Source organism: Strix aluco, chromosome 3 (assembly GCF_031877795.1).
Source record: "Strix aluco isolate bStrAlu1 chromosome 3, bStrAlu1.hap1, whole genome shotgun sequence".
Classification (NCBI taxonomy): domain Eukaryota; kingdom Metazoa; phylum Chordata; class Aves; order Strigiformes; family Strigidae; genus Strix; species Strix aluco.
In genome coordinates this window covers 64945410-64973193 of record NC_133933.1, presented here as the reverse complement: position 1 = coordinate 64973193, position 27784 = coordinate 64945410, and the positions used below count along the sequence as shown (strand labels likewise).

Below are 27784 nucleotides of genomic sequence, written 5' to 3'. Positions count from 1 at the left end.
CTGGTAAGATAAATGCCATATTATAACGTGCTTTTCTGTTACTCCATCTCTGCTGTTTCTCTGTCTGACCTCATTCCACTGGCTTCTGTCACCTGTCAGATGCCATTGGACGCAAAGACAATTAGACAAGATCTCTCTTCATCATTTATATGGACAGTTCTTGGCCATAACTGACCTTGACTCTCTCAGTATGTTTCACCATAACAACGACTGTAAGAGAAATGACACACACAAATTTGACATTGGAAGAAGACCTGATCCAAAACCTGATACACCAGAAGACAGTCTATGGTGATTATCTTTCTAGCTTGCAGGAATATTAGATCTTACTATTATCTCATGCCTCCTTCAAAGCTTTTAGTAATTTTCTCCTTCCCACTACATAACTTTCATGTAAAGAATATGGTCACTGCTGCTCTGAGCTTGATTTGAATGGGACCCTAGAGTTAAAAAGCATTAACAAGCCTCAGAGTCCTGCAATTTCTATCCAAAATGTTATTTTATTGGGGATTTTCAATTAGAGTCTATAACTGATAGTTATAAAAGAGCAAACTGTGAACTCTTGTTGTCAGCTGATAATGTTATTAAGTTAGATGTCAGATGAGCGGGCATGTTGCCCTGTCCCTCCTTTCTTTTCACTTCATGCCATTAGCAACTTACTATACTGCAGCAAGTACTGAACTTCAAATTGCTGCTTTTCTTTGAGGAACACTGCTTCATATCCCATCAGGGTTTTGCAGTCACAAATGATGGAAAGCAGATTTTGTGATTCAGATCATTTAATTCGAATCAAGTCACCTGCCAGAGGTAATAATATGGTTGTTAGCTTCTTCCTTCAAAACCCCCTCTGCTGCAATGCTTACAAACTGGTCTTGATGGCCTTTGGAGCAGCGAAGTGGTCACGTGCTGTGACAAACACTTTTCGCCTCAACTCCATTCATTCTGTTCCTTCAGCTTCTCACTCATCCCCAGCCCTGTCTATTTGCTTTTTGTCCACCTGCCATACGAGCACTTCACTCCGCCAGTACAAGGCAGCTACACAACTGCACCTCAACTGCTTTCCTACAAACCAAAAACTGACAACCATAGATCTTTCTCAACTATGGATTCTGAATTGTTTTCTTTGCAGTTACAAAACAAAATCAATCAAGAAGCCTAAGCAAATCTACACCCCAAGACAAACAAAAACCAAAATAAAAAGACCATGCACACTTGTCTGTCCAGGGGAGAAAATGTGAAACGAAGACAGACAGTTGCTGCATCGCTCAGTGCACTACTTGTGCGTACTGAGATGATACGAAGATGAGCTTGATGAGAGTAGAGCAGAATAGAGAAGAACAGAACAGCTCTACAAACAGCCAAGAGCAAGCAAGCACGGAAACCCACCCATGTTAAAAACCAGCTTTCGTAAGTCATAAACAAAAATCTGAAGAGAAAGACAAATTCGATAGCAAGGACAGAAATCACTGAAAGACATGGTTATAACATCTGAAGAATATTAGATCCATTTGAAAAATAGCTAAACTAATGAAAAGAATGAATCTACCCTTCCACAAGTAACTCCTATAAAATTTATTATAAAATTATGATGTATAAGGAAAGAGTGGACCCATTAACACTACATCATTTCATTCATTGTAGATTTGCGGGTTAAATGTTCCTATTGAGGAAGACTGAACAGATTATTTGTCCCCCCTACTTCAGACATTAATGTGCGCATCAAGGTTTCTTATGTTTTGTTTTACTCAAAGGATATCTAAACATAGCCAAGTGTTACTAGGAGACACTTCTAGGTGATGAGTAAATTATGTGACTTTACACAAATAGTTTCATAGACATTATTGGTGTATAGGGAAACTTTAGATGGTATAAGTAGCATACAAAGTTTCTTAAAGAAGGTATTAGATGGTAGAGGCATTTTACAGAGTGATCTGTTGCAGCTCACACTGATCTGAATCCTCCTTTAAGCTGCTTTTCTTAACACACTTTTACTCTTCTGACCTCTCATCACGCAGCTTACATCAGTGCAGACTATCTTCAGCTGGGTGATCCAAATTCAGAAATGATACATAGTGAGAAGCAGGCGAATTTTATACTTCAAAGTGGGTGTGAGTTGAAGCAACAGCTCTTTAAATTTCTTGTAAACTTAGGCTCACCCCTGAATTTGGGTCACTCTTGTGTAGCCAGCCTACTGGCTTGGGTACTAGGACAATGTACAACTGCAGAGAACAGCCAGGACTGGGGCGTCTGGGCCAGCATACCTACAACAATCTCCAAAATAACATTTTCAGTCTTTCAGGCAAGGTGTAGGCTATATTCCTTCAGTGTTGCAGGCTACAGAGAAATGGCAACAGTCATTTCATGGAGACTATTCAAGTGGAGCCAAAACACAAAGTTAATGAAGCACAACTGAGATTTTAAAGGGTACAAACTCATGGGAGAAGGAAATGGATGTACGAATTTCTCACATGTCCATCCTGACCTATTTAGTTACCCCAATAAAACAGTGCTGTGAGACCATCTGAGCTTGGTAAGACTGAAACGCACATCTTGTTCAGTCACCTGACTATTCACTACTAACAACTGGCAAATTAATTGCATCATGTCAGAATTCTGTAAAAGAAATTATGCAATATCTTCTATTCTAGAGTACACTGCAAAGGCAAACAAGTATCCATTTCATTTGCTTTCTATAACAAGCTTCATAAGCCTCAAAACAATGTTAATGAGCTTTGAGGTCTCCTTATTCCCTCTCTTTGTTATTTGTTTCTGTTATCACTTGAGTGATAGTTGACCAAGGTAAAATTAAACATTATTTTATCAACCATACATGACAGATCTATGGGTTAGGCTTAGATATCATAGATTTCATTGTCAGCTTACATTTTGTCTCCAAAATCCAACTTTAGTAAATAATAAAAAATTACAAGAATAAGAGTAAGCATGCCTAGCTAACACATTCAAGTGAGTGGAGGCACACAGAGTCTAAAAATGGAAAGATAACCTCATGGAAGCCATTAAATACAAATAAATGGTATAGAAAATATCAAAATGTTAACCATTTATCCATTTCTTTATGACCTAACGAATGAAAGTAAAAAACCATCTTGAGTGCTTTCACATAGATAGAAAATATAATTGTCCTAATAGCAAAGTAGAGCCAAGATTAAGTATACAAGTACCCTGCAGCTTGTTTTAAGACTGACATATACACAAAAAAGAGGCTTGGGAGCTACAGGACATGGCAGGAATACGGGAGACTGTTCACATCCCAATTCATTCATATTCATTTTCAAATCTCTTTAGAATGACAGGCTGAGCTTGAAATTTCCAGTTGCATTTTCTTACCCTCCTTCAAAGATTTTAATTCGTATCGGCTCAGTTTGTTTGGATGTAATGTCTTTATCTCCATGAATGTCTCCTTTTACTCTTTCTTTTATAATATTCCCCACTACTTTCTTTTCAAGCTTGCTGCCAAACAAGAAGAATGGCTCGTGTTTCATCTGTAGAACAAAGTCAAGGAAGGGTGTTACTGCTGGAGCACACAATAAACGCACACTTCATTTCAAGTACTGTTAACATTCCAGGTCAAAGCCAAACTCTCATTTTGGTGCAACTCTATAAGATGAATTAATTTGTCCCATTTAATTTGACAGAGAATAAGAGAGGGGGCAGGAAGGACAAATTTTTATGAACGTCTTGACAGAAAAGACAGCACCATATCTTTCCTCAGAGAAAAATCATGGAAAATAGAGATCAAAAAGCCTTAGAAGGTAATTTATTGCCATTACAGAATTTTCCCTGGCACCGTTATCTGATGCATAGTCCGTGAGGAAGAGTCAGTATGTTAAAGACATTAAATCTGAAGATCCTTACTCAATTTTAACTTAATCTTTACTTATGAATGCACGTGTCTGATACTGTTTGAATCAGGACGTGGCACAAACAAAGGACAAAATAAAAGGAGATAATGTATCAGGCTCTGGCACACATGAAGGGAGTGCTTTAAAAGCCTCACTTTTTACATCTGATGTTGAAAATGGAGACAGAGACAGCAGAAGTAGCAGAGCTTGTAGAAGTGTAAATTGAGGCTCAAAAGTTGTCATGGGAAGATGTCAATTTCTGATTTCCCAGTGGGGAATCTTTTTTTTTTAAACATCATTAACTTAACATTTCATAGTTTAATATTTTCTCATATAAATATATAAGAATTTATTTCATTAAAACCTCTTATTTACCTGAGCAAACTGTTTCCATGCACTTGATGATGTCAGTTTACCAGCTCCAGGTCTATGCATAGCAGCCAGAGTGTAGATCTCTGTGGTGTTTTTTTGCTTGGACCTTAAAAGTGCTAAAGTGGTCTTTGTACTTAGCCCAGATGGGTTTGGGTTACATGAACTTATACACCATGAAGCATAAACAGAAGATTTGAGGGTTGGTTGCTGAATGTAATTGGGTTTCGTATAGTTTAAGAAACACCAGCTCACAGTAGTAGTAGTGCGCAGACTTGGGAACTGAAGGATCTGCTGAAAATCTGCTACGTCTGTCAGAAGAATGGTTGAACCTGTGACCTTCCCACTGGTACTAGATGACATCTGGACTAACATCCCAAGAGGCAATTTTTGATGTTTCAGTTGGTCTTCTGGCTGAATTTCTCCTGGTGGGAATGAGGACCTCTGTGGACTCATGCTCATATCTGAGGCTGTTTCGTCCACATCCAGTTCTTCTGGCGAGTCTCTTCCTTCAGAAGGGCCACTGGACTTCTGCCCTGGTGATGTGGAATCAAAACTGGAAAGTTTCTCCCTGCTCAGTGGGAAAGCATCAGCTGTTGGCATGCTGACAGGTGGGAAATCTTGAGATGATGAGGACGACAGTGGTGAAGAAGATGACATGGATGGCAGACTTTCTTTTGGCTCAGTAGCACAGCTCTGCCTTACTAGTTGAGGCTTCTGCATTCTTGGAAAATCCTTCTTTATATCTGAGTTAGTTAACTCAACTGCACTTAGCTCCTCAACTATCTGCCCATACATTTTTTCTTCTTTGACTCGTTTCTGCTGCTTGGTCTCCATGAAGAGCTCCAAGCTGCTGGCAGGTGAAAGCATTCGTTTGCTTCCTCCCAGGGTAGAAGCCATGTCAGAACTGGAAGGCAAACACAGGGGAATTGGTGGCTCCAGTCCAAGTGGTAGTGTCTGTGGCACTTTCCACAAAGGGTATTTTTCTAGTCCTCCATGCTGACCCAACATCTGAGCTATGTTAAATCCAATTCCTTGCATGGTTGCATTAGTTGCCAATGTTCTTTGAGAAACAGTCTCATCAACTTTACAAATTACAATTGCAGGACTGTTGCTCTGTCCAAGGATCTGGGAAATGCTTGTGTACATGACACTACCATAAGATGGCACATGGGTTTGAATCCTGACGGGAACAACTGTTCCTGGCAAAGACTGTACAGATCCATCAGCTGGGGAGTCAAAATCTGCCTGAAGATGCTGCTCAGAGGAGGTATCTGTTGGTTTAATGCTATGGTCTGACTGGTACTTAGCAAGAGTATTTTTTGAATACTGCCCAGATGTTCCTGAGTAATGCTGGTATGCTTGCTCTTTAGCATGCACATAATCAGCTGGTTTCTTTCCAATAAGCTCTGGCGCATGTTCCAGGTGATAACTTGAAGGAACGTCTGTTTGGAAAGGCTGTTTGACATAAGATTTCTGCAGCTGTTGTACAAAATGATGCTGGAAGTGTAGAGGTTCTGTGCATGACTGCCACAAGACAGGCTGCTGAGATGGTGGTAAGTGAACCATGCAGACAGCTGGATAGGGGAACTGAAACAAGGTGCTATGAAGAGGGGGAAATGGGACTTTTTCCTGATGTGCAAAAAGCTGTTGCTGCTGCTCTGATGGATGTTTGTTAGGAATATAAGGTGCTTGTTGGATCAAAGGAGTCCTTAACATTTCTGGGCTGTCTGCAAGAAGAGCCTGTTGCTGGGCAAGGTGGGATGAGCTATTACTAAGCTGAGCACAAGAGCCAATAGCCTGTTTTCCAGAGTCGTCTACCTGAATGGGCTGAAGAACAGAGGAAGGGGAGTGATGCCAGGCAAGCTGGGAGGAGCGGAGACCAGCCTGTGCATGTTCCATCTGCTCCTGCTTTATACTTTGTTCTGTGCTCTGATCAGTCTGGGAAATCTCTGGAAAGCCACTGAAGGAAGCCTGGCGAACCAAGAAGCATTTCTTCCTTTCTCGGGATGGAGACAGTGCCGTAGTAGGTGTCCCAGCTGAAGAGGCATGAGACAGGTTCCCATAATCAAAGGATTTACTTCGGATCTCTGGGATTTCAGCAGCATGAGGACAGGGCATCTGTTCAGATGAGCAGCGTCTCATTTCCCTCTGATGGTGATGTCCAGGGACAGAAAGTGAGTAAGCACCAGCTGGAACTGTTAAAAACTCGGACTGTTTTCCAAACTCATCTTGTTTGGGAGGCATGATGAACTTCATATTCTCTTCTCTTTCAAAGGACATTGAAAAACTCGAACTGTGGGACAAATTACTTTCTTGGCTAGGGCTGCGAGAGAGGCTTGTACCTGTGGACTCAAAGCTGGATTCTCCAGAGGAGTGCTCCATGTCAGCCAGTCGTAAACGCTTCTTTTTGGGTGGTAGCTTTTCGGCTGGAAGTTGAGAAAGGGTTTCACTTCTCTGGGGCCACTGGAATTCTTCAGTGGGTCTCTCCTGCTCTTTACTCTGCACTTCTTTATCCTTCTCAGGCTTATCTGGCTCCTCTGTGACACGAATTTCAGGTACCTGTATGTTGTGCTGGCGAACCAACCTGGGTTGCATATGATACGGCTGAGGCTGCTGGGATGGAGACGGCTTAATGGTGTCAGCATTTTCCATTTGTGGAGCTCGGTCTGGGCTCATTGGGGACTCACAAATCTCACTCTCGCATGTTTCAGATGGTGAATAGATCTTTTCCTGCTGGCATGCAATATGTTCTGTAGATTCAGATCTTTCAAATGAGTTTGGCCTGCTCAGCGAATTTGTGTGCTGAATGACAGAGATGACATTTCCAGGAGGTTTTCTAGCCAGTGATTCTGCAGTCTTTTCTTGCTCTGCAGTTAAGGATGAGTCTTCCAGAGAAGCTGCTGGGCTCCCAGACTGCAAGTAAGGCCTGCAGATTTCAAAACGCTCCGCATGGCAATGAGCAGCATTGTCCAGGCCTTGAAGGGCAAATCCACTTCTTGGCACTTCCTGAATTTGGGATTTGGGATCAAAGTCCAAAGGCTGAATTCCCCCAATGGTGCCAGTAGTACTGCTGCAAAGCATGGGACTGTCTTCTTCATCTCCAACACTCTCCTCTTTCCTGCGCTTTCTGTTTTCAAAAGTTGTTCCAAGCATGGATGGCACCGCCTGAGACTGTCCAAGTGGATCAACAAAGTATTCTCCCCCCTTGTTCATCCCACCTAAGGATGGCGAGTCCCTATAGTTCTGCTTCTGAACTTCAAATTCTTCCCACTTTCTGTAGTGCTTTCCACTGGTGTCATAGTCGTAAAAGGTCTTGTCTCCTTTCTTCTCTTTTAAGGATGGTCCTTTGTCACTTGCTGTCTGTCTGCTGGAAGCAATAATGATATTTTTCCCTGGTCTTCCATGATAGTCCGAATCTGAGTGCCCCTCCTGCACAGAGGGCAGTTCAAAGGCCGCCTGTCTTCTCAACATCCTTTGGTGGGATATTCCCACTGTCCCGGGGTAAAATACATCATCTGAGCCAGTCATCTTCTCATCAAATGAATGGCTTCCTCTCAGAGATGGAGGAATACTTAGGCTGTTTGCAGAAGAGGTTGGCATGGAGTTACTTCTAATAAGAGGAGAGGAATCTACCGGGGGCTCTAGAAGGAGGGGCACGTCACCCTGCTGACTGACTTGGTACAGGCTGGATTCACTTTTGATGGATGATGTGGTGGTCTGGGACTGCCTAGATTCTGTATTGCTGCCTGGATAAACTTGTGTAGATTTAATAGTGCTCAAATTACTGGAGTCAATGAGTTCTTCTTTATTTGGAGTCATTTGAGAAATATGTTCCTCAAGCATCTTGATATCTAATCTGTTATTTAAAAGAGGTAATGGCTCTGCTTTGCCCTTTCTACCCATTAAACTGTGCTCCTGATTTGTTGTGGCTACTGTTAGTGCTGTCCTTTGATTAATCCTATAGAACTTTCCAAAGATGATCTCTTCGTAAGACTTTGCATTAGTATTTGGTGGGCTAATTTGCTGCTCAGCACTTTCTGAGCGGGAAAAATAACCAGAGTCAGTGCTTCCTTTACTGTGTGGGCTCAGGAGGTTTAACGACTGCTCAGAATCTTGCCCTTTTTTCTCTGACAGTCTTAGTGCAAGTCGCTGTTTAACTGTATGAGAGTCATCAGACTTGGTACTTAAGGATGGATTTTGCAACATATCAGAGCCAATATATGGTGAACTCTCACTGGGTAACTGAATTCCACTTTTAGGGATAATCAAAATGGGCACTTTCATCGGCCCCACCAAGGACTCTTCCATGGAGGAGTGAAAACTGCTCCTGCTAGCAATGTCCAGGGGGAGCTGTGGGACAGGGCTCAGTTTGTCAGACCCTTCCACTAGGAGTGGGGTCTCCTCATCAGTGTCTGTGCTCTGCTCACCGTCTGAATGTATTTCAGCTTCCACATCAATGTAACTGGCATCTAGGTCCAATTTAGAGACTGCTGACTCTGTGAAAGGTACCAATCCTGCTTTAATTGCATGGGCATGTGACTTCCTGTGCTTGTAAAGGTTGCTCTTCGTCTTGAAGGAGAAACCACAAGGAACACAAGGGTACGGTCGCTCCCCAGTATGCGACCTAATATGCTTTTTAAGTACACTAGGTTTGGCACAAGCCCGATTACAGTAAGGACAAATGTACTTGCCAGGCTTTTTGGGTTTGTGCTCCTTTTTGTGAGCATCTTCTGATTGTTCTAAAGATTTCTGTGAATATTGGCTGTATGCAGGGTTCAAACTTGAAATCTTCTTCCTGGAGAAACCTCCGCTATGGCTATGCATATGAAAAGGAAACAAGTCCTCTGAGGCAACTGATTGCAAGTGGCTAGGAAACTGCCACGGAGGGCCTTCCAAGCTCTGATGTGGCTTTATGTTGTGCAAGAAGCCTTGTGGCAATGAATGCTGTGGGAAAGAAAGTGAATGTTGACATGAGTAAGGACTTGGACGATGCTGTGGATATTGCTTCTCCGTGACTTGCTGTGCAGCTTCATTCGATGATACCAGTTTCCCAGAACTAAAAAGTTGTGCTGATGCTGTGTTTCCTATTTGCTCGTGATCTATTTGTGGTTGCCTCTGTACTTCTTGATTGCCAAAAGTGCTCATCTTAATAACAGCTGAATGTTCTTGCCTCCATCTACTTGGTACTTTAGCAGTTTCTCCAGACCTTGAGGTAGCTTTTTGCCCTATAGCTGTATCCCCAGAGTCCATTTTGTTACACAAGGTCTTAAGTGCTAGTTCACTTGAAAGCTGTGCAGACACATGGAGTGTGTCCAAAGCTGTGCTTTTTAAAGTTTTGTTGCTCCCATATTTCCAGGGCTGTTGCAAGTTCACAGACTTTTCTTTCTCTTTGGAACTTTCCACGCAGTAGTCTATAGGCATTAGATTTGTGTCTGTACACTAATGTGAGTATTATACAGTTCTGTTCATGGCAGGAACTTTCCTAAACAGTTTATTATACATTTGCAAAGACTTGTTATAGCATTTGGACATTTTCCATTGTTATTAAATACTGAGATGCAGAATGACCTAGAGATATTTGCGATCTAGTAGAGCAAAGTTCTCTTCATCTCTTCCATGGTGACACAGCTATCTGTAAGGAAAAATCAAAAACAAAGAAACCCCACACACCAATTAATGTAGCCATGCTAAATAATATTGATGCAGTCAGTTGCACTTTTATTGAGCCTTACATGAGAAGTATTGAGGGACTTAAGCAAAGTAAACTACATTTCACAGAACTCCCTTTTGTGAGCAGACACAGTATAGACTGGCCCTGAGACTGCACACAAGCATAATCACTAGTCAGTAAAAGCCCTAGGAATAGAAAACAGAGATCTACACTTTCCAAATTAAACAGTAGCTTTGGAAGACTTTCTAGGGACAGTTTAAAGGCTCGATTCTCAGAAAGTCCACTACCTACTTTCAAAGCTCTTTCAGCAAACCACTGCTGAAAATAGAGTCCTAACGCCATTGGTGGGAATTACCTTATCCAGTATTACTCCCTTACAGTTCAGACATGCACTTTAGTCACCTGGCCTGCCTCTAAAATCAGAGGAGGGTAATCAGTACTTCCAGAGGAGAAATCTTTCCGTATATTGATGGGTGCTTCAGACACAGGGGATGTCTATGCACATGGCCCTCCAGTATGGAGATGACTGTTTCTTACTCTCAGCTAGGCAGAATTCCTAGGTGACTACCTTGGAGTATATACCAAATTTTAAGATAGCTAAAGTGAGGTACTTCTTACCTTTATATCATCTACCTGGTTTTACAAGAAGGTTTTGATCACCCTTCTAAACTACTTTTAAACAGTCAAAAAAGGGCCATCAAATAAGCATCCCAAACACAGCACTATTAGCGTCTTTCCACATTTCCATCTTCCAATCACTATGAGAATGTCTTGCTGAGGTAAAACATGTATTAGATAAATGAGCTATGACGGTGTTTATGTGACTTTAGTATTTTAGCTTTCAATGTTGAAACATTTCCATCCAGCTATACATGCACTTTTTATGCTTAAATGCAGTAGGTTTCCACAATTCTATTATAAAGAAGAAAAGCTCAGAGGTATGATTTTCATAGACAAGTACAGCACTTGAATTTGAAGAACAATGTAGGCTTCCTGCTTCCATATTATACAAACACAGGATATTTTCTGGATGAAATAGTGACATTCATGATTCTACAATAGCAAGGAAAAGGGTAAAAAAAGCAGTATTAGAGATACTGGATTATTTTTCATTCCGACAGTGGAAAAACTGAATTTGGCTTGAAGAAGCAAAGTGCAGGAAAACACATAGATAATGGGAATATGTGATTTTTTTTTTCACTATAAAACAATTACCTGCATCTTCTAGGCATCTAATAGGCATGACTATCTTCAAATTTCCTGTAGAAAAAAAAATACAGAGTCATAAGAAATTCTTGATACTAAGTATAGATACTTATTCTTTACAGTAGAGGCCTGAAAACTTCATTTATCTATCCAGTGGAAAAATTTCATGTTGCGTCTTAGAGGTCTGAGCAACCACATTTTGAAGAATATGAGCTTGAATCTTTTTAAAATACTTAGGTTTCTAGTGTGTGGGTGAATAACTGCAGGTCTAAACTAATGCAGTTTCACCTTCCTGAATCAGTAAAAAGAGAGCTGCCAATGTCCCTCTTCATTCCTAAGCCTTTGTTAAACCTAGATTATCCCTGAATCCCATTGGCAAATCCCCTTTCAACGCCTCTCTCCAGCTAATACTTTTAAGACTCCAGGCCTCTCATTAAATGTTTCAGGGACCAGAACAAAATCCTGGGGAGGGTGTCACCACACAGGTACAAGAAAATGTAGTGAAATGCAAGTAGGGTTCCAAATCAAATAACACTCGTGGGATACTGCTCAAGAATATATGGCTGCCTTCTCAGAGAAGAAATCTACAGACCAAATACATGGTTAAAAGACTTCTGTGACTGCCATGATTTGCCACCTGTCTGACCATCACCAGACTGCAGGCTGGTCTTTGTGTTGCCGAAAAGACCAGCACAGAGACCAGGGAGACTCACTGCCCTAAAGAGCATTTCTCCCGCCAAAGGAGGACTCTCTCAGTTTTCAACAAATCTTATCTTGCAAACATATTTTGGCTTTTGTTTCATTAAAAAGGATGTTTTGTCAATTATGGTAACAAAAGCTACAATTATGGCTTTTCTTTACGGTTTTTATTTAGGACAGAAATCAGAGCATCTCTAAAGAACAGACCTTTAGAAATAGCTGGAGTATTAGCTTCAGACTATGGGATATAGGCTGCTATAATGATCCTTAATTAGAAACTGTCAGAAGAACAGATAGAGGACTCATGCTTTCTCCATTGAATAAAACCAACAGATGATAAAATGTCTATAAAAGAAAAAATAATCAAGATTTGAAAAATAATTTTAATTCTTTGTAAATAATAACACTTTCAAAGAACAAATGGATACTAGTAAAGCCCCATGATTTGACATAAGTAGAATCAGTACTGTGCCACACATTATCAATTATTTAATAGTACAAATAACATATCAGTAGTTAGGACAGCAATAGTTAATGGACTGTTGGTTTAGTCTTAAATATGGATAACATTTTAAAATTGGAGCTATAGAGAAATCCCCTATAGTTCAAAATAATAGCAAGCTATCAAATTCAAACCAGAGTATTTTACGTCATAATGTTATTCAGATGCACTAATGGCTTTTTAAATAACTCTCTTGTCTAATTCTCTAAAAGAAAAAAAAAAAGAAAAAGTAATCCAAGTAAAACTTTAAAATTTTCCTAACCCACTTCCTCAAATAAAAAGTGTCACTACAAATGGAAAATGAAATCCTCGTGCCTAAGGAGTTACTACTGAGCAGCTCTGCAGTGCCTTATGAGGAAATGGCAGGTAAGTGACAAACCATTTTCAGCAGCTGAGCTAAACTGAATCTCAGGTCAGTAATGATGCCAACAGATCAGCATGGATGTAAAGGAAAATGTGTGTCTTGAGAAGCAGAAACAGGGACGAGAGGGATTTTTTTCTCACTGAGAGAGCATAAAGTTATTAGCCATCTTCAAATAAAAATACTTTTCTCCTTATTAGGCAATTTTGCAAATGGCGAACAAGAAATTTCTAGAAGATGGGAGTATCCTTTCTGTTCCGTATTTCCTCTACCAAGAGCACCTTTTGACAAGAAATCTGACAGCGACAGAAATGTGACAGCCATGGTTTTACTTGAGCTGAAGATGATACTAATATACTTCTAACAATTTTCTTTTCTGGACTGAGACCTCTGTTACAGAGTTCAAGTCATTCTGTGGTCCTACTATTTTCAGAACATTCTATATAATTTTTCAACCTACACTATGAAACAGGTATAGACTAATTACAGGGATTATTGATGGCTTAAGTTTGGTCAGAGTCACTCTCCTGGGGAAAATAAATCCCTTTCCAGAACCAACATAATCATTTCTGGTTTGATTTGAGCTGCCATCCATCCTGTGTCAAAGATGGCTTTAATATTTTCTTTCTGTTTCGTTTTTGGTTTTTTTCCCCTCCCTAATGGGAGACTGGCCTAACTGGAGAAATCTAAGACAGTGCAAAGCTACTTTTCACTCTGTCTGTTTTTTCCAGTCAAGCCTCTATCTCATCTGCCTACATCCACAGCCTAGCTTAAGCCAACAACAGACTTCCATTTTTCAACTGATTAATGTTTCTCCTTTAGAAAACACTGTAAATATACGTTTCAATATTGCTCTTCATCAAACATATACTATTCAATAGACAGAAACTCCCTATATTTCAAGTACTGCATATTTCAAACTAAGGAACGAAGGATGATAAAAAATGCATGGTTTTTTTAATACCTTTGGCATGGTTCAGCTCCACTGGAGTGACTAAGAGGAGCCCACCTACACGGATCAGAAGCCATACGGGACTTGCACTGAGCACATCGTCTGACAGGAGCTGCAAAGTCCTGCCTGGCCAGGGTCCAAGCCAGGTTTCCCAGTAGGAATGTGGCCCAGGAGCCAGCTCCCCCAGCCACACTAACTGCACTATCTGCTCGCTTCAAACTGGGACATTTTACTTCTGTGAAAACTTTGAACATGAGATTACTGGGAAACCATGAGCTGTATTTATGTCAGATGCACCTACTAAATCAAGATTTTTAAAACTTTCTAGAAAGGAGCACTATCCTGTCACTCCTTTTGCTAAGGTGCCTTTGTGAGCTGCATGCAGGGGACGTATATTTGGTTGACTGCAGAGCTCCAAGATTATTCCTTCCTTCCTTTTTTTTTTTTTTCCTCTTTTTTTCAGACCATTAAAATGGTTACACTCAACAGCTTTAAAATAAAATTTGGCAAAATACAACTTTTACTACTTCTCAATTTGTAGCTCATATTACAGTTCTTGCAAGTGAACAAATTGGAAGCTTATGTCTTCCAAGCTAAATCCTGAGTGCACCATACAGAATAAATATTGACTCTAGCGTAAGGACTAAGGGTCAGATCCAGCCCTGTTTTAAATCTTTTCTGTCCAGCTCTGCCAGCACAAAGCCGGCCTAAAACCACAGTAACTGGCCCCTGAAGAATTCGTATTCTATAGGGCAAGCATTAGCACAGACAAGTTGCAGTGGCTCCTATGAAATCCTTACACTCATACACAGACCTCTGCCAAGACCCTTATTAGGCAAGTCTAGTTCATGCCTGGGATAAACCCAGCAGCCAAGCAGCCTCACAAGAAAGGGAGGCCACCTCTGAGCTCTTCCCCACCTGCAGCTGAGAAGAAAATTGACTTGGCCATTTGGGAAGAAAAACAGCACACCTTTGGCTTGCTGTCCTACCTCACATTTCCCTCTGCCCTGCTAATAATATTCCTCAAAGACCTGTTTGATGTTGATGTCCCAGTGAAAAAAAAAAAAAAGACTGGGAACCCTAATAAAACATGGATTTTCAGCTTATTCTACCATGGCAAAGTCATAGGTGGGCTCAGCCTGAAGAAGAGCTCTTGACCAGCATTCAGTGTGCATCTCTGAACTGAAGGATTAAACTGGCATGAAGATCAATAAGCATTTGTTTATCCTTCTTTGCAAGGCTATATATTTATTCATGGGCTGAGGATGCTATGTAGCAACATAACAAAAGGAATGCAGTCCTTGGGGTATATGGTTCTGGCATTTTATATAAATGAAAAGAAAGATGACCAACTGCAAGCCTTTTTATACTACTTGACACCACACTTGCGGACTTTGAACTGCACTTACAAAAAGATAAGGAAGAAGAAACACTTCTTAAATTTCCCAGTTTTGTGAAAAGACTTGCTGTTCTTGACCAGAGAGGTTCTCTTTGCATTTCCAACAGCCCCTGGTTAGGGGGTCCCATCTGACTGTGGTTTTGCAGCTGGCCTTCTACCTGTCTATTTGCACACCTCTAGGAATGACTGTAAATTCCTATGTCAACCACTGGCACCTGGCAAAGTCTTGAATTACTGGGAAATGCAAGGATGCCTATGCTTTTGCTGCAGTTTGGAGGAGTTGTAAGACATCCTTTTACACATGCAATTCCAAGAAGGCAGCCCTTTTAAAACAGGTTAGGTGCATTTATTTTAATCTGCTGCTTTCTATATTGTAATTGCTGTTGTTACCTCTTCACATTTGAAGACACTACTACTCCAATTTGTTCATTTAATTCCACCCCAGATGTTCTGCCTGCCCTCCGGATTTCAGTGCTTTCTTGAATGTATTGCCATTCTCCAAAACCAGCCAGAGAATCACAGTTTTGAAAATACCCTGAAACATTTCGAATAGCACTTTTTTTTTAGATTTGGGCAGCTGAACTAATCATTACAATGTATTTTTTTAAATGTCATTTAAAAGTACTAGCTGACACAAAACCAAATACTGCTCAGCAAGCACACATAGTACACTGTGAATTTACTATTAAATGATCAAACAAACTCTGCTAAGCTTACTTGAGGAGAAGCTACAGGGCAGGATCTGTTCTCCACTGCTATGCTGGTAAAGACTTGTGCTCACACGGATCCCCCAAGAAGCCAGGAGCTGAGGAGACTGACTGAGAGGATCCAGTTACAGATGCATCAAGGGTAGACTACAAAGTCGCTGTGACCAAACACAAGCTTCAGGCTTTTACTCTCAGGTTTCTATGAACACACACTTGTGTTCCTGGTAATTGCTGGTTTCAAGGGACAGAATCTGTGCATGTAAAACTGGAAGTGGTATAAAACCTGGCATCCTGATTTGTGCAATTATTATGTCAGTGCTTGCACTAAATCTGGCTCATAATCTGAGAACTATTCCAGAATCAAAACCACTGAGAGATGGCCTATAATAGCACATATTAGTTAATTGTAGTAGTATTGACTATTTCATTCATTTTAAGGCTTTACCAAACTCACCTTAATCTTGTTAATTCAGATAATTCAAACTATTATCTGAGACCATTATCTGAGTATGTTGAAGAAAATAACTGGAACCTGTCTGCTTAAAAGAATGCTGAAGCCAACTAAGAAAACAAAAAAAAAAATCAAATCTGTTGTATTGTAACACCCGTTAACCTTAACTGTAGGAACTTATACCTGTCTCAGACATTTCATATAAATGCCAATGGGTACATGCTGTGAGGAAGAACAAGACTCTCTTTCCCTGCTCTGAATGTGAGCCTACCAAATCAGAGATCAGGCACACTCTACCCCTTCTGCAGTGACCTTACACAAAAATCCGGTATGAAACAAGAGTCTCTCATTTGACTCCAAGGAGCTTTGAACAGATACGAGGTTTGACTCAGAGCAAGTAAAAGGAGACAAATCATCCCAACAGTAAGCAAAAGTAAGAGACAAATTCTGATCTACATTATCCTGGTATGAATCTGAAGCAATGAATTGCAAATCCAAGGACATAATTCCTGATTTATTCCTCATAAAAACAAACAGAATTGAACATTACTTAGGTTTAGGGTCTTACCTCCTACATACTAAATATCTGAGGTTATTTGTTTCAAGGTGAAAATAAACTAATCCATCACATCTAAGATGTCTACAAAGAAATTCATAACATAAATTGCAATAAATGGTAGTAAGAAAACATGGGTGATTTTCTTTAAGAGATGCTGGCATGCATCATAAATGCTTATAGCACAGCTGCAGCAAAACACTCAGTTTTTTCTACGTTAAGGATCTCAAATATAATTTTAAATTGCCACTCTCTATAGAAAAATAGCACCCCCAAAAAACTTAAATTCAAGTTGAGTGTATTTTAAGAAGCCATAGAAGAAGCCTATAGCAGAAATGCTTTAACACTGACCTTTTCACTATAATGACAAGGATTGCTCACTTAAAGTACATCACTATTTCCTGTTTCAGCATCATGCACAATGTACACATTACTACCGGATGGAAAAAATGTATAAAAAAAGCTTTCACATTGCCAAAGTCCAACTGAACACAGACTTATTTCCACAGGATGACTATTAAAAAAAAAAAAAAAAAAAAAAAAGAGTGAAAAAGGTACACAGGAGCCAAATTAATCTTAAACACTTCCTTTATAGGTAGAAGTTTGCAAACACATCACAGTTCTTCTTGAACTGAACAAAAACCTGCTATCAAAGAGATGCCAAAACAGCCAACAGGACATACAATCTTGTCAGTCAATTAGCAGCTAATTGATCTCTCTGATCCCACTGCTTTTGCAGGTAAACATTTTGTTTCTAGTTGCCTAGCCTTGCTGTGCACGTAAGAGTCTGTCAGAGGTTCTTAAGCACGTCAGATAATACAAAATCTACCTGTTCTGGCTCACCGTCTTCTGATGCGAACATTCTGAATCTATACAAAAGCAAAATCTTGGGATTATTCAGATTTGAAACTAAACAGAAGAATTATATAAACTGCTAATCTTCTCACACTGCTACTGATTTCCTTGGGGAACAAGCTAAAAAATGAAAACAGATGAGTAAAATACCAATAATATCCCACATGGACCTTAAAATGTGATGGCAAAGCAATGGCAGATCTGACAGACAGCACTTCCAGTGTTATTAAAATATCAGTCGTTTTGCCCCACCGCCCATTTTCTTTTGAATTATATTATGCAGTGACTTACAAGAGTGAGAGCAGCTCCCATGCAGCGAACAGTCAGAAACAGATGCCCACAACCAAGGTCCTCTTTAAACACTATTTTGTGTTGGCTGAAGTTAGGTTTATATGATGTCTAATCCCATTGGTTCTAACCTACAGAACAATGAGTTTCTCTCAAGGGTGAGTTAAGTAGTAAGTTAACAGTATTTACTAAATACACATTAGCAATGTATAGTAGTATCCAAAGTGGTGCTGAGATATAAATGAGCTCTTAATTCTTGGGCTGCTCTCTTCATCAGCAGAAACTCAACTCTATCTCACTTTCTTTGAGCCACAGCAATTGAACATAAGGATACTGTGCCAAACCATAAGTGTGAAGTAGTTTCTGATCACTATTTGTAGGATTGCTTTTTTTTTCAAGCCTGCAGTGTAGAAAAGAAATGGAGCTTTAGCCCTGCTGTTGGCCCTGATCTATTATTATGTAAACAAATAGGCATTATGTAGCCCCCAAAAGCCTAAATACCTAAAATCTGTGAAAAGCAAAGGCTCAAACACTAACCAATGATGCTATGTGATGTCATTGAGATTGCAATGCAAGTTCTCCATTTGCAAGAACTGGTGAAAATTACTGAGATTAAAGAATTTTTTCTCAATTCAACACAAAGAAATTATTAATCAGAAAGGGAAATTTCACATCTTATAAATGACATTAACTAAACTATGAATTTAGAAGCATTTGTGAAAGATGAAGTATATGCAAAGAGCAAGATTCCTGTGTGGACGTGGTTTGTGGTTAAAACATCATCTACAGTAAGAAGGGTAAGAACAGTGTCACTGGAGAGTTCAAATTACTGAAGTTGTCAGATATAACAATTTTCCTAACTGAAATGGCATGCAAAGGTTGAAATGCCTTTGTTTTCACACAAGAACAGCAACCTTGGGCAGCCTCTGGGGAGAACAGACCTGTGCTGTTAAGTCCCTGCTAACATACTATACAGCTTTACTCCCAGTTTTTCCAAGGGAAAAAAAAAAAATCGTGTAAGTATTGCATCATTTTTAGGTACAAAGTAAATATTATTCTGCTGCCAAATGGAAATATTAGGCAAATATCAGGCCTTTGCCTAGTATTTTCATCTTAGAGGGAAAATATCACTGAATTTTCTGGGAATTGAGGCTTTTTTAGTTTAAAAGTTATGCAATCCTAATTATGCAACCATGGCAGATTTTGCAAACAGCTATGCCTCCTTTCACACTGTGTCAGAAGAAGCCACTTGCATTTCACATGAAAATATCAATGTCTTTCAAACACTTTCTTGAATGAGCAAATGCACTGCCTCTGACAGACACCCTCACCCCAGGAAGGATTACATAGGAAGACATTTATAGTGTCTGAGCTTGCGTTTGTTTTTCTCTCACACCAATTATTATACAAGTTTATTTTAAAACCTGTCATTGTTTACTAAGCCCTGTGGTCACCACATGTCAAAACAAAAACAGATGCATGGTAAACATCAGTAGCATGTTCTTACTATTTTTTTTCAATTTTTTGTACCCAAAGTAGAACGGGTCTTCACGACAGTTTTATTTCAATCCATTCTGAATACTTTTTAAAGTTCATCTGAGATCAGCTATCAAGCCCCAAATCCTATATATCACACAGATGTTACAACAGTCACTACTCTGCAGCCAAAATGTTTTGTTTTGACTAGTGACTACAGACATTTTGCTGTAGCAAATCTCATCAGTTAGCATTGCCTAAAGATTCTGACCACTAAAGTGCTAATATTGGATACATTAATTAGACTGCACATTTAAGGATGCTGCTTTCTTTACAACCCTCAGGATGCCTAGCACGGGAAAAAAAGAAAAAAAAAAAGACCTCTTTAAAATTACTCTGGCCACATTTTACAGTACTTCCTTCTTTTTATTGCATGAAGCATTGGAAGTCAGTATGTATAATATCCAATTGCATCAGAACCTCTTAAAAAATTCAGTGAGATATACATATGCTTTCTGCTGCGTTTTGTAGGTATAGATGAAATTTCACTCTTTGCAGTTAGGTTTCTTTCTACAAAACACAAATCAACTGTGTTTATTAACACAAGCATCACTCTCCTGAGCAAACACCTCTGAAGAGACGAAGGTCTACCACTACACCTGAATCCACATATAAAACCTCTGTTATTCCACAGGGCTGTGCTGCTATTTGAGGGATAGGACAAGCTGACAGCTCAGTTACAGATTCACAAGTGCAACACAATAAAACCCAAAACATTTCTTGGGAAAGACACTGATCAGGTTTCATCACGACTTTATAGCAGACAAGGTTGGACCAGGGTGCAGTATTACAAGGCTTTCCTAGTACAGCAACTGAAGGTTTCATGTATGTATCCCACTTCACACCAGCTTTTGAAACTACTCCAAGGAAACCTGCAATATGAAACCATTATCCTGTACTTAATAAGAGGCACAATTGGACACCAAATCACTCCTATCCAGTAAAAGTCAGAGTAAGGACAGCAAAAATCTTAATTTCAGCCACCAGGCAAGAGCAGCAGGCTCTAAGGGGACAGTTTCAGGGCTGATGGTCTATCGAAAGGGAAAGCAACTGCTGCTCAGCTCTAGGAAACGCCAGACAACTTCATACAGGGTTCTCCTCCTCCTGCATCATGCTTGGCACATTCTACCAAATTTAATTTTCTTTCCATTGTCAGAAGTGGAAGTGAAATCAGCTAACGATCTGGCCGAAAAGTCTCTTGGGTGCTTGTGATACACCAGCGACACTTGTACACTACAAACAAAAGAAAGCATCACCAACAGACAATCATAGAATGGTTTGGGTTGGAAGAGACCTTTAAAGATCATCGAGTTCAGCTCCCAAACATCCCCTAGTCCATCCCACAACATCCCCCTTACAAACAGGGAAATGAAGACATAGAGTATACACATAAGCATGTTTGCTAAGCTGCACTTTAATTACTAAACGTTCCTTGGGATACTTCCTAAGAATCTGAAAAACTGTGTTGCAAACCAAAAGCATGTAGGCTATTTTCCTTAAGACTAAAGTGCAATGTTTTAGCACTCAGACCACCTTAGACAATTAATCAACTTGCTTATTCAGTTGAACTCTTCCCCCTACTTTTCTCTTCCTATCCCCCTCGCAGGATTTGAGGACACCCTGTTCGCCTGGAGATGGTGAATCACTACAAACCAGCAGGCCCACTCAGTTCCTCAAAAGACACAAAAGGTGTAAAAATAGCTCATACTAATGAAGCAAGTACAGCGTCAGCAGCCAGATGAGCGTGGGTGATCAGATAAGGGTCTGTTGTTGCAAAGGGCAAATTATTAAGAGAATGCTTCTCCCTCTCTCTCTTTTTATTAAGCTTTGTTCTGCCTTCACTGAAACCAGTCCTCTGCAACGTCTGATAAATGACACCTGACAAGATTGACTCCTCCTATAATTGCAAGTTTCATACCGGCGCAGGAAACGGTGCTTCACTACGAGCTGAAGGTACAGTGGAGGTGTCACTAAAAAAAAAATAAAGAGAGGCAAAAATAAAGCCTAAAAATAGCCAGGACTACCCACTGAGTATGACTGTGTGGGTATATTTAGCTGGTCTAACACCAACTTTTCTTGTTAAAAACACAATCTTACCTTTATGCAAAACAGCTTCCTGTTTCTAAATGTAACTTGAGAAACTTGAGGGGGGAAAATTCAGATTTTGAAACTGTCTCTTTTTCACTGAGATTATGAAAAAATTAAATGCGAAAAAACCAGGCAGATATTCCACATGGGTTCTGCATCCTGACATCCCATAACGAGTAAACGAGTTTGCTATGAAGACACCCTAATACAGCCCATCGGACTAGGAAATAGATTCAGAAGCAAAAACAGCTGTACCAGCAAACTTCTCCATGGACCCGAAATAAGACTGAGAGCTGAAGGAAGGGGGACACATCCTATGCCAGTTTGGCTGCCTGAGCCAGCATCGCCCTTGAGAGAAGGCTGTGCCCCACCAGAAGCAGACACATAGGCCTAAAGACTGATGAAATGCCAGATGCACTTTTACAGCCCTGTTCTGCACGTCTCATCTACTGTGACGCCAGTTTCTATCATTTTACCTGCACAAAGGAGCTTTTAGGAAGGGTGTAAATATAACTTGGTCCCATGTAAGGCACTCCTATGCTGCCTAATAAAGTGGTACGAGTATAAAGGACTGTCTGGCCAAGTGATACAGTTTAGTATCTTATGAGCAATATCGAGAAGCACTTCCAACTGCGCATCTGAATTTCTGATTCCCAAATACCTGTACTTACAGGAATTAATGAAAATGCCTTTAAAGTCCTGGCGCTGTACCTGTGTATGTCAGCTGGCATGCAGACTGCGGTGAGTGGAGATTGGTGCTCAGACACCATGTGCTATCTATCTATCTGTCTGCTCCTCTCAGCAGCAGCCAAGGGGCTGCCTCACACCCAGGAACAGGAGGGCTCGCGCCGAGTCCTGGCCCACCTCCACGCCACTGGCACTTGCCAGCCTTGCTCATGGTGCCATGCTGACCACACTTGAGTCCACTGCTCACACCACCTTACCATGTCAGGGGTCCTGAAACTTTCACAGGTTTAATTGCAGCAGGATAAGCCACAACTATGGTCAACACAGATGTTCAGAGATGTTCAGCAACCTGTCTCTCCAGGGAGACTTTGTACTTCTGCACAGCGTCAGTTTTGCTCCCCCTAACCCAAAGGGAAGGCAAGCCAGGTCCCAAGGACTCTCTTAAGAACGTCTGCAACTGTTATAGTACACTACTGCAATATTACTACTGGAAGTAATACACATGCCAACTTTCTAGTGCTCCACATGAGCTGTGCAAGGAAATGGTCTTTTCTACAATTATGATTTTTCTATTTAATATCGTAACTCATTTGGCTGATGCTTACATGAGGGGTTTGTTTCATTATTATGCAGCCTTCCTGTGTGGCTACAAATACCTCACATCAATCGTTCTGGGGCTGGGGTTAAACACAAACGCATAGGTTTATACCAGACATTTTCTCTCATTTACAACAGGAAGAAAAGCCCACTGTAATACATTGCCAACTTCACATGAAAGATTCAACGAAAATGATTACTCTGGCATTACAATTTTTATTTTATTCTGATTTTAAAATTAGAAAAAAGTAATTGAAGTTAATAAGATTATATTTTTAACATTAAATCCAGGGGGAAATAGAGAGCATGCTCTTTTCTTGATATGCTGAGATTAATTCCCATTGATGCAACCATTCTTTGTTCAGCATCATAGTTTTGTCTTTTCATCCTATGCCTTAGCAGTAAATTTAATAGACACTGATTTTTTTACTAGAATAGATAAACATTGTGATGCAAGACAAATCAGCTGATGATATTATTCTTCAGACAATTTAATTTTCATCTGAAATGAAGAGTAAATGTTATTATATTAGAGGAAATATGAACATAAAAGTAATTATTAGTAGCTTTAAATACTTAAGACCATACTCTGGCAGTACATTTACATAAAGTTAATAGGAGACAGGACCACATACCCTAAATCACTGTGGGGTTCTTATGTTATAAAGCTAAAAGCATAGTGATCAGAACCTCAGCCTGTTCCCCCCACTCAGATTTGGAGCAGGAATTCTGTTTAAGTAACAGTAATATATTACCTATCTTTTTAAGACTTCACCTATTTAAAGCAAAATGTACGAAGGAGAAGATGAAATTAAAAAACAGCAGGAAAGCATATGAGAAAAATGAAAAATTACCTTTGTGGTACACTTAGGAAAATAGTTGTTATTACATGGTATTTTTCAAAAGCGTGTAGAATAGACTGATGCCTTTTCCCTGAAGCTTTGCATCCTGGGTCTGCCCGCATGAGTTGGCAGAGCCCAGCAGCTGCCCCCTGGCTCCCCACGGGCTGGGGGCACCGGCAGCACTGCCACACTGTCCCAGGGGGGCTGCAACATTGAGGTGCTGCCTCGGCCCCCCTACACCCACATGGGCCTCTGGCCCCTGGGCTTTCAGTGCCCCCACAAGAGACAGCTTTAACTGTGCACAGATTCAATTTAAAACCAAGAAACAGGCTGTCTCAAGAATAATTTGAGGGAAAGAAACAGTAACTTTTCAGGCAGATCTGTCCGCTGGTGGGTTTGCTGTGCAGGGGCACAGCCAGCAGATGGGACAGGAAGGGGCAGTCACACGTCATGGCGGCACAGGTGACCGCATCCAGCCCAGCCCTCCTCAGCACCACCTCCCTCCTTCCCTGGCGGGGGCTCCAGGGCTGCCGGCTCACCTTCTCCTTGCCTTCTCTGCTGCTCAAACATGATGAGGATCTGCTGGATGGGTACGAAGCTGACCCATGAGGGGTTCAAGGATACAAAAATTTTCTGTTTTCAGTGTCACATACAACACTTGGTCATGATACAGATAATGAGCAGAAGTAAAACAAAACAGGGTGGTAGCTATTCTTTTCAGTAAGTTCCTGCTAGGGGCCTTCTCCACAGGCCAGTGTTTAAACTGTGGGTGTTGGAAAGTTATTGTCCTGAATATAAATAAGTCCCAAACTTGCGCCTCCACAAGCACGTGGCACAGGTGGGGTGGGAGAGCAGACACGGTGGTTGCCTGCACCTCGGGTGAGACAGCAGTTCCCCACAGTGGCACTTTCCACAAAATGAAAGTCTACAGTTGGCGACAGCACCGCTGATTTCACGCCCTGGGTAGGAGCACCCCACCGCAAGCAAATGGAAGCAGCGGGCACCAGCGCAGGATAGGAGGGGAGGCTGCAACAGGAGCCATGGGAGGCAGTAAGAAGATACGGTGTTAAGTAACAAGGGGCTGCGCTACCTCACATCTTCCTACATCCTGCCACAGGTCGCTTTTCCTGCCACAGCCTTTTCCCTCCCGCCCCTGCGCGGTGTCACTTTCACCAGCGTATGCTCCCCTCCCACTCACCAACGTGTAATGTGCACCATGATTTATGCCACTCTCCAATCTGGCCTGGCATCTCTGAGGTGCGAGCAATAGATGCAGTCTACAAAAGGTTAGGATTAATGCTTTATTGGCAATTACAGCAGGCAAGAGGCTCAGCTCATAACGCAATTTTTTCCTTGTGAAGACCTGTAGGAGGTGGGAGCAGGTTGCCATGGGCCTGGCGCCTGCTGCGCGCTGACATATGTCCTCACTGCTGGGCGAAAGGGCAGGTCCAATTAGGTGTCTTGTATTATTAACGTTCTGCTGCTTCATCTGTTGATCACGTATCCTCTTCTCGGCCTCTCTGATTGTGTAATGCACCGACATCTGCGGGGGGCACTGCTCTACCCGGGAAAGCTCAAGTGGAAATCTGGTGGAGGAGATGGGACACCTTCCTTTTGCAGACCCAAGGAAGGGATGGAACTGCTGAGAAGTCGAACAGATCACTGTAACTAGGATCCTCAAGCTAAAAGATGAGAAATACGAGATATCTGCTCTGCTGGCAGTAATAATTACAATGTATTATTAACAAAACTCAGGTTTCATCATTAACTTGACTCGGGTTTCACAAGTGGATCTCACCCTAATCATCCTTCAAATTACATCCAGCGTTTCCCTCAGAGCTAAACCAGTACCAGCAAGGAAGGCTACTGGTAACTATTACGTTGAAGAGAAATCACAGGTAAAAATTAGCTATAAATACCACAATCAAACAGGTGCAAAAAATTACAGACAGATTTTAAATTGCCTGAACCCACGGTGATCTCACCACTCGGATCTGATCCTGCCAGAAAGATGGAGCCTGTAACTTCAAAGCAGCTGAGAGGAAAGGACTCACTGTCAGCCTGTACTGCATACAGCACAGCTGATGTGACCCTGCTTCTGCGAAGGATTGACTCCACTCCCCTCAAAGGTGTTAGTAAAGTCACAGCTCCTCTCTTGGATCTCAAAACATGAGAAAGGCCACCTACATGTTTGCTATAATGAAGTAGCCAACTGTCTCAGTCACGACCCAACTGCTGCAACAAAAGACCCTTGTTTGATTTTGTTCCTCTACCAAGCTCATCATCAGAGCAACTAAGATCTTCAAAAGCTTTTTCTCAACCTCTAAGTGTGAGATGAAAATGCCATTTTAATTGTGGATCAGTGAGGTCTGCTTGAGTAAAATAACCCCAGTCACTTGGATGCAACTGCGTAACAAACACCGCTCTTCTAGCAGGGAGCCTAATTGCTCTGAGAGCACCAACAAAGAGCTGCTGGTTCATTACAGCAAGCTGGAGGAGCTGCCGTTTGCATCTTCACAAGCTGGGAGTATTTGATCGCAAAACAGCTATGGATGTTTGATCCAGAATTCAGCCTCTGAATTCTGATCAGCAAAACTTAAAAGCAAAGAAGCTATCAGTCCAATATTCTTCTTCCCAGCTTTCTTCAGGGTAACAATTTATTTTTCTTCTTGATCTGTTCAAGGATGTCAAATCTAATCTTAAAATATGATTTGGACTTTATATTCTATATAAACCTACTTAGCAAGTAGCAAAAAGTAGCAAGAACAGAACTGTGAACCAAATTACAGTTTCACATGACATCTGGAAGATGCTGTCAGTTACGTTGCTATCCTGCAGCCTGACTGCACCAGGACCTTGCCAGAAAGTGCAAAGGGCAGAGGAAGGTCAGAAAAAGGCCAGCAGAGGCCGAAGGCTGCCACGCTTCCTGCTGCCTGCTCAGAGCAGGTTTGGACAGCAGGCAACCAGGCAGACGGCAGAGGAAGCATACTTCCATCTTGTCCAATGGGGAAACAATATGCTGAATCACACTAAAGGGGAACGTGGCAGCTAGTCCCGCCGAGGCACCCGAGAGCTCTCTTTGCCTGTTGCAGTGGCCCCCATGTGCTGTTTTGCACCCCTTCTGGGAGCTCACGCCACTGTGCTCAGGTTTGTCTGTCTCCCTCCTCCTTCCTTCATCATACAACTCAAATAAACCATTGCCTTGCTTTATGCTTTAAGAACATGTATTGCTGTTTCTTTTTCCTTCACAACCATCTTTAGACTGAACGCTTTCTGAATGGAAAACACAAATCTAGTATCAAGCAGATACCTGCCTCAGCAAGTCTATCAAGAGCAGCTTATTTTCTCCAACTCAAACTCCACATGTGAATACATCCAAATACAGGCTCAGACGTATCTGCATGAAGAGGTCCATTTGCCTGAGTGTTTGTTAATGAATGCTTGGCAGTCAGAGGGGCACCACAAGTGCATCCAGTTGCACTTTTTAAAGAAAAGGTTACTTAGACCTCTAGGAAAAAAGAGTTGCTGAGGTTGCTTATAAAATGCACCATGCATGGATTCAAATCCAAATCTTAACACTGACATGAAAATTAAAGGAGTAACTTTTTTTTTTCCCCCTTTTTATGCAGTTTGGATCAGCTTGTGGGAAAGTTAATAGAAATATTCCACCAGTGAAATGGAAAGTGGATCAAACCAGTACAACATAAGCCTTCAATATAGCAGAAAACTCTACATGGGATGCTCTCAGGAAAATCACTCAAATTGTGCTACCCAGTGTGCTGAGGGCTCAGGTAGGTCAGCTTCTTGCATAGCCAGGACCATGCTCTGCTTTTTACCCAAGGTGCTCATCACGATTGGACACCAAAACCTTCTTTTCTGACAGGTCATAAATTAAATAACTACAGCTGGTTTCCAGGATCTCTTTCCTTCTGCTAGCAATCTCACATAGGAACAATAAAAGTACTGACACTATAAATTAGTTCTAAGGGTATCTTTTTAATCACAAAGCTGCTGCAACATATCTCTTCTCCAGCAGCAGTAACAGTGAATTCAGGAAGCACAGAGCACCTGTCAGCATTAAAAGAAGAGCACATCTAAAACCACAGGTCCCAGTTGTTGACATGCTGCTTGTTACAGGAATTTCATCCATGC

The 27784-nt window shown here is 41.1% G+C and overlaps 1 protein-coding gene across 13 annotated transcripts in view; it reads right to left on the bottom strand.

The window, feature by feature from the left end:
- HIVEP2 (HIVEP zinc finger 2) overlaps window positions 1-27784 on the bottom strand; it is a 142849-nt gene that overhangs the window by 14522 nt on the left and 100543 nt on the right. For 12 of the 13 annotated variants that reach the window (XM_074818904.1, XM_074818901.1, XM_074818905.1 and 9 more), the window contains 3 exons: window positions 11122-11166; window positions 4239-9867; window positions 3349-3503 (listed from right to left, as the gene is read on the bottom strand). In XM_074818904.1, coding sequence (XP_074675005.1) covers window positions 3349-3503; window positions 4239-9656 — 5573 coding nt within the window. In that variant the 5' untranslated portion in view covers window positions 9657-9867; window positions 11122-11166. Of the gene's footprint in view, window positions 1-3348; window positions 3504-4238; window positions 9868-11121; window positions 11167-12018; window positions 12137-27784 lie in introns of those variants that run through there. The other variant, XM_074818907.1, reaches the window with a different exon arrangement.